Source organism: Dunckerocampus dactyliophorus, chromosome 21, assembly GCF_027744805.1.
Source record: "Dunckerocampus dactyliophorus isolate RoL2022-P2 chromosome 21, RoL_Ddac_1.1, whole genome shotgun sequence".
Taxonomy (NCBI): domain Eukaryota; kingdom Metazoa; phylum Chordata; class Actinopteri; order Syngnathiformes; family Syngnathidae; genus Dunckerocampus; species Dunckerocampus dactyliophorus.
In genome coordinates this window covers 2,319,610-2,333,673 of record NC_072839.1, presented here as the reverse complement: position 1 = coordinate 2,333,673, position 14,064 = coordinate 2,319,610, and the positions used below count along the sequence as shown (strand labels likewise).

Here is a 14,064-nt window from a genome sequence, read left to right as displayed (position 1 = left end):
TGCACGGTGAACTATTAATGTTAAAGTGGCACAAAATGTGAAAAAGCTCAAACAGGTCCAGCACGTATGGTCGTCATCACCTCAGATACAACATCATGTATGCTTGCCAGCTGACTAACTCAGCTGGTAGCATGGCAGGCTATGGTTCATGGGTTGAGGGTTCAAAACCTGGGCAAGGCGGATGGAAACATTGGGCATCCAGCTACATGTACTTGTTTTGTGAAGAAAAACCCAAATGGCTTCCTTGCTATTTCTCCAAGTCCAGCACGGAATGTCCTCATCACCTCCGAAAAATATCAGGCATGCTTGCCAGTGAAATGACTCAGCTGGTAGCACTGCAGTCTATGGTGCAGGGGTTCAGGGTTCAAAACCTGGGCAAGGGGGACAGAAACATTGGGCATCCAGCTACATGTACTTGTTTTGTGAAGAAAAAGACAAATGACTTCCTTGCTATTTCTCCAAGTCCAGCAAAGGATGTCCTCATCACCTCCGAAAAAATATCAGGTATCCTTACCAGCTGGCTAACTCAGCTGGTAGCAACACGGAGTCATGGTGCAGGGGATCAGAGTTCGAATCCCGGTTGAGGTTGCTCAACAAGTGTTGTGTTCCCTGTTGGTGTGAGAGAAAATGAAAAAAGATGTTAACAAGTGATTTTATTTTTAAGTACAATAAGAGAATTTGTAAAAGGCCAGCTAGCTAACTCCTACTCTTGCCCACCCCACGCCCCCGCCAACGCCCGCGCCCTCTCCCGCCCGCCACCCACCACCCCGACCCCACCCCCCCACGCCTTCGCCCACGCCGCCCCTTTTTTTCTACACGCCTACTTCTCCTTTTATGTTGACTTCACCCAGCTGGACAGATCTCTGAGGCACTTTTTTAACCTTTGTTTATACTTTCCATAAGTAATGTTGAGGGGGTGTACCTCCCTATATTGTGCCACATCGATCGCCAACTGGGAAAGCAACTCCCTATCTCATGTTAGGCGGCCCTGACCGGGATTTGAACCCCGCTCTCCTGCACCGTAGCCCTTGGTGCTACCAATGGAGTTAGCCTGCTGGCAGATATTCATGATATTGTATCGGTAGTGATGACTACAATACGTGCTGGACCTGGAGAAATTTGTTTTTAGGCAAAACAGTTTGGATGCTTTAGGCAGCCCAGACCGGGATTTGAACCTTGATCCCCTGCATTGTAACCTGCAGTGATACCAACGGAGTTAGCCTTCTGGTGAACATACACGATATGGTATCGGTAGTGATGACTACAATACACGCTGGACCTTGAAATATTTGTTTTTAGACAAAACAGATTGGCTGCTATCACATGTTAGGAGGCCCTGACCAGGATGTGAACCCCACTCTCCTGCATCGTAACCTGCTGTGCTACCAATGGAGTTAGCCTTCGGGTGATTATGCATGATATTGTATCGGTGGCGAAGACGACAATACGTGCTGGACCTGGCGAAATTTGTTTTTAGACAAAACAGTTTGGATGCTTTAGGCAGCCCAGACCGGGATTTGAACCTTGATCCCCTGCATTGTAACCTGCAGTGATACCAACGGAGTTAGCCTTCTGGTGAACATGCACCATATTGTACCGGTGGCGATGACGACAATACGTGCTGGACCTGGCGAAATTTGTTTTTAGGCAAAACAGATTGGCTGCTATCACCTGTTAGGCGGCCCTGACCAGGATTTGAACCTCGATCCCCTGCATCTTAACCTGCAGTGCTACCAACAGAGTGAGCGTGCTGGTGAACACACACCATATTATATCGGTAGTGATGACTACATAACGTGCTTGACCTGGAGAAATTTGTTTTTAGACAAAACAGATTGTCACCTACCACATGTTAGGTGGCCCTGACTGGGATTTGAACCCAAAACCCCTGCATTGTAACCTGCAGTGCTACCAACAGAGTTAGCCTACTGGTGAACATGCACCATATTGTATCGGTGGCGATGACGACAGTACGTGCTGGACCTGGCGAAATTTGTTTTTAGACAAAACAGACTGTCACTTATCACAAGGTAGGCGGCCCTGACTGGGATTTGAACCCCAATCCCCTGCACAGTACCCTGCAGTGCTACCAACGGAGTTAGCCTTCTGGTGAACATGCACGATATCGTCTTGGTAGTGATGAATATATTACGTGCTGGCCCTGGAGAAATTTGTTTTTAGACAAAAGAGATTGGCCTCTATCACATGTTAGGTGGCCCTGACCAGGATTTGAAACCCGATCGCCTGCATCGTAACCTGCAGTGCTACCAACGGAGTTAGCTTGCTGGTGAAGATACACGATATTGTATCGGTGGCGATGACGAATATACGTGCTGGACCTGAAGAAATTTGTTTTTAGACAAAATGGTTTGGATGCTTTAGGCAGCCCAGACAGGGATTTGAACCGAGATCCCCTGCATCGTAACCTGCAGTGCTGGAGTTAACCTGCTGGTGGACATGCACAATATTGGATCGTGGCGATGACTACAATACGTGCTGGACCTGGAGAAATTTGTTTTTAGACAAAACAGATTGTCACCTACCACATGGTAAGCTGCCCTGACCGGGATTTGAACCCAAACCCCTGCACCGTACCCTGCAGTGCTACCAACGGAGTTAGCCTTCTGCTGCACATACACGATATGGTATCGGTAGTGATGACTACAATACATGCTGGACCTGGAAAAATTTGTTTTTAGACAAAACAGATTGGCTGCTATCACATGTTAGGAGGCCCTGACCAGGATGTGAACCCCACTCTCCTGCATCGTAACCTGCTGTGCTACCAATGGAGTTAGCCTTCGGGTGATTATGCATGATATTGTATCGGTGGCGATGACGACAATACGTGCTGGACCTGGAGAAATTTGTTTTTAGACAAAACAGTTTGGATGCTTTAGGCAGCCCAGACCGGGATTTGAACCTTGATCCCCTGCATTGTAACCTGCAGTGATACCAACGGAGTTAGCCTTCTGGTGAACATGCACCATATTGTACCGGTGGCGATGACGACAATACGTGCTGGACCTGGCGAAATTTGTTTTTAGGCAAAACAGATTGGCTGCTATCACCTGTTAGGCGGCCCTGACCAGGATTTGAACCTCGATCCCCTGCATCTTAACCTGCAGTGCTACCAACAGAGTGAGCGTGCTGGTGAACACACACCATATTATATCGGTAGTGATGACTACATAACGTGCTTGACCTGGAGAAATTTGTTTTTAGACAAAACAGATTGTCACCTACCACATGTTAGGTGGCCCTGACTGGGATTTGAACCCAAAACCCCTGCATTGTAACCTGCAGTGCTACCAACAGAGTTAGCCTACTGGTGAACATGCACCATATTGTATCGGTGGCGATGACGACAGTACGTGCTGGACCTGGCGAAATTTGTTTTTAGACAAAACAGACTGTCACTTATCACAAGGTAGGCGGCCCTGACTGGGATTTGAACCCCAATCCCCTGCACAGTACCCTGCAGTGCTACCAACGGAGTTAGCCTTCTGGTGAACATGCACGATATCGTCTTGGTAGTGATGAATATATTACGTGCTGGCCCTGGAGAAATTTGTTTTTAGACAAAAGAGATTGGCCTCTATCACATGTTAGGTGGCCCTGACCAGGATTTGAAACCCGATCGCCTGCATCGTAACCTGCAGTGCTACCAACGGAGTTAGCTTGCTGGTGAAGATACACGATATTGTATCAGTGGCGATGACGAATATACGTGCTGGACCTGAAGAAATTTGTTTTTAGACAAAATGGTTTGGATGCTTTAGGCAGCCCAGACAGGGATTTGAACCGAGATCCCCTGCATCGTAACCTGCAGTGCTGGAGTTAACCTGCTGGTGGACATGCACAATATTGGATCGGTGGCGATGACTACAATACGTGCTGGACCTGGAGAAATTTGTTTTTAGACAAAACAGATTGTCACCTACCACATGGTAAGCTGCCCTGACCGGGATTTGAACCCAAACCCCTGCACCGTACCCTGCAGTGCTACCAACGGAGTTAGCCTTCTGCTGCACATACACGATATGGTATCGGTAGTGATGACTACAATACATGCTGGACCTGGAAAAATTTGTTTTTAGACAAAACAGATTGGCTGCTATCACATGTTAGGAGGCCCTGACCAGGCTTTGAACCCATATCCCCTGCATTGTAACCTGCAGTTCTACCAACGGAGTGAGCCTGCTGGTGAACACACATCATATTATATCGGTACTGATGACTACATAACGTGCTGGACCTGAAGAAATTTGTTTTTAGACAAAAAGGGTTGGTTGCTATCACATGTTAGGCAGCACTGAGTGGGATGTGAATCCCACTCTCCTGCATCGTAACCTGCAGTGCTACCAATGGAGTTAGCCTTCAGGTGAATATGCATGATATTGTATCGGTGGCGATGACTACAATACGTGCTGGACCTGGAGAAATTTGTTTTTAAACAAAGCAGACTGTCACCTATCACATGTTAGGCGGCCCTGACCAGGATTTAAACCTTGATCCCCTGCATCGTAACCTGCAGTGCTACCAACAGAGTTAACCTTCTGGTGAACATACACGATATGGTATCGGTAGTGATGACTACAATACATGCAGGACCTGGAAAATTTGTTTTTAGACAAAATGGCTTGGATGCTTTAGGCAGCCCAGACCGGGATTTGAACCGAGATCCCCTGCATCGTAACCTGCAGTGCTGGAGTTAGCCTGCTGGTGAACACGCATGATATTGTAACGGTGGCGATGACTACAATACGTGCTGGAGAAATTTGTTTTTAGACAAAACAGATTGGCTGCTATCACATGTTAGGAGGCACTGACCGTGATTTGAACCCATATCCCCTGCATCGTAACCTGCAGTTCTACCAACGGAGTGAGCCTGCTGGTGAACACACACCATATTATATCGGTAGTGATGACTTAAGCTTATTGTACTGTATTTTTAAAGTACAATAAGAGAATTTATAAAAGGCCAGCTAGCTAACTCCTACTCTTGCCCACGCCAACCAACTCCCTATCTCATGTTAGGCAGCCCTGCCCGGGATTAGAAACCCGCTCTCCTGCACCGTAGCCCTTGGAGCGACCAATGGAGTTAGCCTGCTGGCAGACATACATGATTTTGTATCGGTAGTGATGACTACAATACGTGCTGGACCTGGAGAAATTTGTTTTTAGACAAAACAGACTGTCACCTATCACATGTCAGGCAGCCCTGACCAGGATTTGAACCTCGATCCCCTGCATCGTAACCTGCAGTGCTACCAACGGAGTGAGCCTGCTAGTGAACACACACCATATTATATCGGTACTGATGACTACATAACGTGCTGGACCTGGAGAAATTTGTTTTTAGACAAAAAAGGTTGGTTGCTATCACATGTTAGGCAGCACTGAGTGGGATGTGAACCCCGCTCTCCTGCATTGTAACCAGCAGTGCTACCAACAGAGTTAGCCTATGCATGATACCGTATTGGTGGCAATGACGACAATACGTGCTGGACCTGGCGGAATTCATTTTTAGACAAAACAGATTAGCTGCTATCACCGGGATTTGAACCCCAACACACTGCATAATAACCTGCAGTGCTACCAACGGAGTTAGCCTGCTGGTGAACATGCACAATATTGTATCGGTAGTGATGACTACAATACGTGCTGGACCTTGAGAAATTTGTTTTTAGACTAAACAGATTGTCACCTATCACTTGTTAAGCTGCCCTGACCGGGATTTGAACCCCTATCCCCTGCATCGTAAGCTGCAGTGCTACCAACGGAGTGAGCCTGCTGGTGAACACACACCATATTATATCGGTGGTGATGACTACATAACGTACTGGACCTTGAGAAATTTGTTTTCAGACAAAACAGATTGGTTGCTATCACATGTTAGGCAGCAATGAGGGGGATGTGAACCCCGCTCTCCTGCACTGCTACCAACGGAGTTAGCCTTCTGGTGAACATGCACGATATCGTATCGGTAGTGATGACTACAATACGTGCTGGACCTGTAGAAATTTGTTTTTAGACAAAACAGATTGTCTCCTACCACATGTTAGGCGGCCCTGACTGGGATTTGAACCCGAAACCCTTGCATTGTAACTTGCAGTGCTACCAACGGAGTTAGACTGCTGGTGAGCATGCACCATATTGTATCGGTGGCGATGACGACAATACGTGCTGGACCTGGCGAAATTGGTTTTGAGACAAAACAGATTGTTACATGTTAGGCAGCCTTGACCGGGATTTGAACCGCTGCACAGTACCCTGCAGTGCTACCAACAGAGTTAGCCTTCTGGTGAACATGCACGATATCGTATTGGTAGTGATGACTATATTACGTGCTGGCCCTGGAGAAATTAGCTTTTAGACAAAAGAGATTGGCTGCTATCACATGTCAGGCGGCCGTGACCGGGATTTAAACCCCAATCCCCTGCATCGTAACTTGCAGTGCTACCTACGGAGTTAGCCTGCTGGTAATGATGCACGATCACCATATTGTATCAGTGGCGATGACGACAATATGTGCTGGACTTGGAAAAATTTGTTTTTAAACAAAACAGATTGTCACCAATCACATGTTAGGCAACCCTCACCGGGATTTGAACCCCGATGCCCTGCATCATAACCTGCAGTGCTACCACCACCACACAGTGGTGCTGCCAGCTCGTGAAGTGACATAGTATTGTATTGGTGGTGAAGACGGCGATAGATGGAGTAATACCAAGGAGGTAGCCAGGAAGCCATTTGGTTCGTCTGTTTCTAGACAAAACAGAAATATCATCGAATACATTGTCACCAATACACCTAGTACCAGTAATGAACTTAGTAACTAGCTTCCATTGACAAGGGTTCGGCCAACTCCAAACATTTAGCGTTAAGAGTGGAGGCACTCGGTAGTACACACATTACATACAGTAATGTACAGTACATTGTATGTACATATTGACTGGGTATTTGCATTGACATTAATGTAAATTACATCAAGTATTGAAGGGCCGAAATTTGACCGTGTCAGAGTGGTCCGTGCACGGTGAATTATTAATGTTAAAGTGGCACAAAATGTGAAAAAGCTCAAACAGGTCCAGCATGTATGGTCGTCATCACCTCCGATACAACATCATGTATGCTTGCCAGCTGACTAACTCTGCTGGTAGCATGGCAGGCTATGGGTCATGGGTTGAGGGTTCAAAACCTGGGCAAGGCAGATGGAAACATTGGGCATCCAGCTACATGTACTTGTTTTGTGAAGAAAAACCCAAATGGCTTCCTTGCTATTTCTCCAAGTCCAGCACGGAATGTCCTCATCACCTCCGAAAAATATCAGGCATGCTTGCCAGTGAAATGACTCAGCTGGTAGCACTGCAGTCTATGGTGCAGGGGTTGAGGGTTCAAAACCCGGGCAAGGGGGACAGAAACATTGGGCATCCAGCTACATGTACTTGTTTTGTGAAGAAAAAGACAAATGGCTTCCTTGCTATTTCTCCAAGTCCAGCACAGGATGTCCTCATCACCCCCGAAAAAATATTAGGCATCTTTACCAGCCGGCTAACTCAGCTGGTAGCAACACGGAGTCATGGTGCAGAGAATTGGAGTTCGAATCCCGGTTGGGGTTGCTCAACAAGTGTTGCGTTCCCTGTTGGTGTGAGAGAAAATGAAAAAAGATGTTAATCAATGATTTTATTTTTAAGTACAATAAGAGAATTTATAAAAGGCCAGCTGGCTAACTCCTACTCACCCCACGCCCACCACCCCGACCCCACGCCTTCGCCCACGCCGCCCCTTTTTTTCTACACGCCTACTTCTCCTTTTATGTTGACTTCACCCAGCTGGACAGATCTCTGAGGCACTTTTTTAACCTTTGTTTATACTTTCCATAAGTAATGTTGAGGGGGTGTACCTCCCTATATTGTGCCACATCGATCGCCAACTGGAAAGCAACTCCCTATCTCATGTTGGGCGGCCCTGACCGGGATTTGAACCCCGCTCTCCTGCACCGTAGCCCTTGGTGCTACCAATGGAGTTAGCCTGCTGGCAAACATGCACGATATTGTATAAGTGGCGATGATGACAATATGTGCTGAACCTGGAGAAATTTGTTTCTAGACAAAACAGATTGGCCAACTGGGAAAGCAACTCCTATCACATATTAGGCTGCCCTGACCAGGACTTAAACCACGATCCCCTGCACCATGAATCTGCGGTGCTGCCAGCCGAGCCAACTAGCTGACAAACACTCACAATGTTGAATCGAAGGTGATGATCCCAATAGACACTCACCTGGAGAGATGCTGCAGAGTCGTGTCAACCAAGACACGCCTACAGCATCCATGGTCTTAAGGAACTCCGAGCGCATCTCATCCACCGAGGAGCCCTGCCACCGAGGAGTCCCAGGCTAACTATATATATATAAATATAAATGTGAAATATAAATGCTCCGCTTAAATTTAAATGATAAATATAAATTTATCCACGACCCACAGAACAAAGCTGTGCTAGTAATGTCTTACGCTTGTTTTTAATATTTTACTTTTTATACGGCAGTGTCATTACAGCTTTAGTTCATCAGGAAGTGACGGGAAGTGACGGTGGGCGTCCCGAGCAGGAGAGCTAGGCTCAGTGCTAGCTGTGAGTTTGGAGAGAGTTGGGAAGTGTGTTTATGTTGGCGTGGATGTAAAGTCCTGCAGTGTTCTCCGCTGTTAATAAAGCCATTAAAGTGCATCGGCGACGTGAGTCTCTCCTTCCCCACAACAAGCGGCATTACAGTATTGACCAGTGCACATTGTCTCACACCAGGAAATAAACGGTGTCACTTGTTACAGGCATTGGCTGGACAGCTATGTAGTGGGGCTTGTTTAACCTTTGCCTTGTGGGCAAGCAGGAAGGAGAGACGATGCTGAGAGATGTGTGTGTGTTCTGAGCTGCTGTCTGGTGGCCGCGTTCAATAAATAAAGTTGTCAGAAGCAACAGGAGAAGTTTCCTTCTTTGCCTCGGAGCTGAATAACACTGACAAGTTAACAGACTAGTAGCGAACGGAAAAGAAGACGGCTTTGTTTGTGTCGAATACAGAAGATGAGGACTTTGATGGATTTGTGGATGAGGATTGATGAAAAATAACGTGAGTACATTCTAAAATACTTCAATTAAGTACAACCCAACTCAGTTTTGCTCCCGCTGCTGCATGCATGCTAGCGTATGTTTTTTTTTAATTGTAGCGTCGTTGGGAGCACGTCCTGTTCCCAGCCTACTTTGCGGTAATGTTTTGGTGCAAATGCTCTTAAAGTTACATGTTTGACCAGGAAATAGCAAGCTCAAAAGAAGACGGCTTTTTCATGTGGAACAACTGACAGTTTGTGTGGATCTTGTGAATGATTGTGACTGAGCTAGGACTCAGTAATTAAAGTCTACACACAACGGCTTCATTGATTGAAAAACAAAACTTTTTTGTGCATGAAGCTTCTACTTGAGTTGGTAATTTGGCCGCTATATGCAATCAGATATTGACCAAGGGAGACAAAATGGGTGGCCGCTGGCCGCGTTGGACAGGTGACTGCTATACACAGGGTTTATAACATGTAAATTTGCTGCGGGGGATTTTTCAGTGGCTGCTATAGGCAGGTGGCTGTTCTATAAAGGTGGCCGCTAAGACAGGTTTGACTGTATGAATCTTCCATGTAAATATATGACCTCCAAATATAAATCTTAAATCTAAATATAAATGTGAAATATGAATGTTAAATTTAAATCTAAATGATAAAACCAAATTTAAATATCAATATAAAATCTAAATACAAATTTAAAAAATCATTTTTTGTTTAAAATATTTAATACATTATGACATTTACGAGCACATTCACTTCACTTTGATAGTATTGTACTAAAGTCCTATTTTAATGTAATAAGTAAGTTATATTATTTGCAATAAAATGTATGAAAAATAATTGATTTCTCATATTTTGTGCCACTCGTGTAGCGAAAAAGGTCATTTTGTACGAGCATTACTATCACATAAAAAAAAAAAAATACAGCTTTTGTAAAATGGCCTCTGTGTGTTTCCACTATGTAGTCATGCAAATTGATGAGACAACATTCTCCAATTCTTCTTTAAAATGACTAGATCAATTTTTCTGTGCTGAACAAGAAAGCCTTCAGGAGAGAGCAAGTACGGAAGCCTCGGAGTTGACTTGTTGAGAACAGCGAGCGGTCCTCTTTTGAAGCTGACAGCCCTTGCGTGCATCCCCGTGGGTTCAACGCTGACAACGCAAACACAAAGGCCCTGTGGCACCCCCGTACATCGACACGGCTCTTATAAATGAAAGCCAATTAATTACAATGTTTAGCATCGTTGTGGAGTTGAAAAAAGGTCTTTGTGGTGGATGCGTGCACGGCGACAATTACTCATCCTGATGAGCAGGAGATTATAAATGAGGCAATTAACACGCTGCCACAATGGAGGGGAAAAAGTCTCAGCCTGATATTTTTTTTGCACCTCACTAACTTCAGCCTTGAGTGTAGACCTGGCAACCACTGTCAGACTGACAGGAGGGGGAGCGGCTGGCGCTCCAGGGTCAACTGGGTGTTGCAGTGACCGGGACAGCGGTGGGTCTGCTGTGGATGTTTGACCCCATCAAAACACAGAGCACTTGAGTCAAAGCGGGTCTGTGGCATCCGTCTCTTCTATCAGGATCACCTGGTTAAAAAAAAACACAGACACACGCTGCCAGCGAGCCAAATCCCTAGGCGAGAGCTGGGGGCTGCAAAGAGGGAGAACACATTAGCCTAATAAGGGCCATCTGGTGGCCATTCATTAACTTGACCATCCTTGAAGTCCCTGACCCAAAATGTCATTTTTCACTTTGTAGAGGAATCCATTAGGAGGTGAGATGAACTTGGCTGAGACTGGGGGGAAAAAGTGAGTGAAATATCAAAGAAGCGCTGGCTTGCGAGGAAACAAGATTGACAGAAATGTATATTTATATTAGGAATACAGAATTATGGGCTCGAAGTATGACGTCATACAGATAAATCCAAAAACATTAAAAATAACTTCAATAACTGATCATTTAAAAAAACGCTCCAACAAGGCGAGATTACCCGTACTGGGTGGGTGGGTTTCACCAAATGAAAAGTGCGGAAGGTTTGCCAGAGACCTCCGTGACGTCGCACCGGCTGCTCGGAGCATGTGTCCAGATACAGCGCATCTTGCTGGGCCACCGCAGGTGGATCCCTCTACTCTCAGTCAGTGATGTCATGATATTTGATTAGGACAACTCAACCGGTACAGTTGGTCAAATCCAAATTTGTTCCAGTCCTTCTTACCTCCAGGTGTGCACAAACTACACTTAAATCTAAATTTAAATGAAGTAAATATAAAAAAGTTATCAGATATCGGTCTTGAGAAGCACAAAGTTATTGGTATCGGTTTGAAAAAGATATCGTGCATCTCTAATTGACATATTCCTAAAATTAAGTAAAATACCTTTGTTTCTGCTATTCTCAAACTGTCAAAAAAAGTTTAGTCCAAACTGTGAAGCTAATGTATGTACACCAAAGCCTTTTATTTTAATTTTAGTTACTAACTATGATTATTAATTTATATAAAAGGTATCAGGCTTTAGTTGTTGTTTAGCAAAGCCTGTACATTTTTTTTTTACTGTATTTTTTTAACTAAAGTTGTAATCCAGGAAGTAAAACATATTAGCCTTTTTTTTTAAAATTATTATTATTATTTTATTTTTTTTTTACAGAGTAGTTGTCTTCCGGGAAGTAAAAGGTATCAGGATTTATTTTAAGATGTGTAGCAAAGCCTGTAAATTTATTCACAAAAGTAAAAATTCTATTAATTAATAAATAATCACTGTTTCATGGTTGAAAACCACCTATGAGTCATAAATTATGCACAATTTTCCATATCATATTGTTTTGCCTAAATGTGTCACGCCTTGCTGTGATATGCTGTAGCCTCACCTCAGGATGTGGAGACATGGTGGCTGGCTTGGATAAACCGCCTTTAACGGCAGTAAGTATACTCACAAAGAGCAGCAATGTACAAAAATGAACAAAGGGAGCGGCACAAAGGATTAATTAGACTCAGCTGCGCTAATAGCATTTGTAAGGAAAGTAAAGGCACAGCCTACAGTGGCAAAACAGGAAACAAATACAAAATAAAAGCACAAAACAGGAAATGAAGCCAACAAGGGAAAACCAAACCCAAAAGTCCAACATGTCATGTGGAACATGACAAAATGAAGCATTTTCAAGCATAAAAATGGCTAAATTAAGTAAAAGACAAATATAGCGCATTCGGAAGACTCATCCAAACACATTGCGACGAAGTAAAATACAAATATCAGGCAATCAGAACAAGACGCATTCAAAGACGTTATGATGTGTAGTATTCTACACTGGTCACTAGGTGTCAGTAATGTTACATTGACGAGACAACAGCAAGTACAGTCCAGAACAGGAAGTGAAAAACGACAAGGAACTCTCCCTATGCTAACATGTTTGAGTCTATATTATGTCTACTATATTAGGTAATAGGAGTGTAAAGGCGACTATAGGGGTGCTATTTCATGTCTAGAGGGCTCTAATGTTAAAAAGTGCATTTAGAAGGTGCTAAACAGATTTTCTATGCTCTAACTACAAAAATATTCAGTTTAAAAATAAGGAATCCTACTTGGCGGAAATTCAATTATCATTGTTGGGTCTGGAACCAATGAACCACGATAAACGATGGATGCGTGTATACATTTCAATGTTCAGTCTGCATTTTTACTTTCCAGCATTTCAAATTTTGCCGTTTTTAGTGTGCTAACAACAAATGGACAATTAAATGACGCCCCCTGCTGGTGGAAATTCATTTTACATTTAACATTACATGTAACATTCTGCCTGGCTCAGGTTGTAGAGTGGTTGTCTGCTAACCCGACTGTCGCCGGTTCAGTTCATCTTCAGCATTCACAAACAATTTCTACTTTCATTCATGTTCCCTTATTTTTACAGAGCATTTCCCTTATTTTACAACGCAAACGTCAATTGCTTTAGTGATAAGGTGCAGTGGGACAGAGGGTATTGGAGTTTGGCCTTGGCAGAGGTCAATAGTTAACTAAAAACAATTCTATTTGAGTAGTTAGCAGTTAGCGTTCCAGTGTACTTGCAGTAGGGCCCATTATAATTATATTGTCTGATGTACCAAAAGAGTCCAACAATGTATGCAAATGTCGTGTTTCAGAGTGGCATGTGGTCAGCTCCACAGGTCCCATACATCAACAAAAAAATACAAAGATAATAACAAGAATATAAAGGATTGTTCAAGGTCGCTGGGAAAATTTATGAAACCATAACGGCAAGCGCTTTTTTTTTTTTAACAATATAAAAAGCTCCAAATCAATAAAAATGCTGCACATCCGGACAGGTTTTATCTGTCTTACGGCACTTTCACTCCTGACCTTCAGCATGTGAGAGGCTAAACATCTTTCCAGGCGTCACATCCTTTCACACATTTAAATGTAAACTTCTGTTAGAAACATCTTGGACCTGACTGACTTTCAGTCTTACGGACGGACAGGATGAGTGACATCTGAGGCTTTCTAGTGCTGCAGTATTGCTTTCAATGGACACAGAGTGGTTGTTTTGCAGTGTTAAAGTTGTACACGGGCGCAAACAACAAGCGCACGAAACATGGCAAGCATGACTGCATGCATTCATCCATGCATTAAAGCAGGAGTGTCCTAAATGTTTCCATCGAGGGACGCATACTGCGAAATCAAAGGGTGGACGGGCCACTTTGATATTTTACATTTTGGAAAGCAACCCATGTAGACATGCTAACAAATTTGATATATTTCAAGAAAAAACAGCCTGCATCTGAGTTTTGTGATTGAAAAAGGTACAATTACACTTTGTTTGCTCATGTTTTTCATTTCTGTTTTTTCCCCAATTTCATTTTCTAAAATTTGCAATATCATATTACATTTTTTTCTGTGATATTTCAACTTTGTCTGTTTTACATTTTTTTCCTCAAAATATTAACCACTTTATTCTCGTAGAACG

The 14,064-nt window shown here is 43.8% G+C and overlaps 1 protein-coding gene across 1 annotated transcript in view; it reads right to left on the bottom strand.

Moving 5' to 3' along the window:
• Positions 1–527: 527 nt before the first annotated feature.
• Positions 528–14,064, bottom strand: part of ntng1a (netrin g1a) — a 130,713-nt gene continuing 117,176 nt past the window's right edge. The window contains exon 7 of the mRNA XM_054765188.1: positions 528–609. Within this exon, the coding sequence (XP_054621163.1) occupies positions 563–609 (47 nt within the window). The 3' untranslated portion in view covers positions 528–562. The remainder of the gene's footprint in view (positions 610–14,064) is intronic.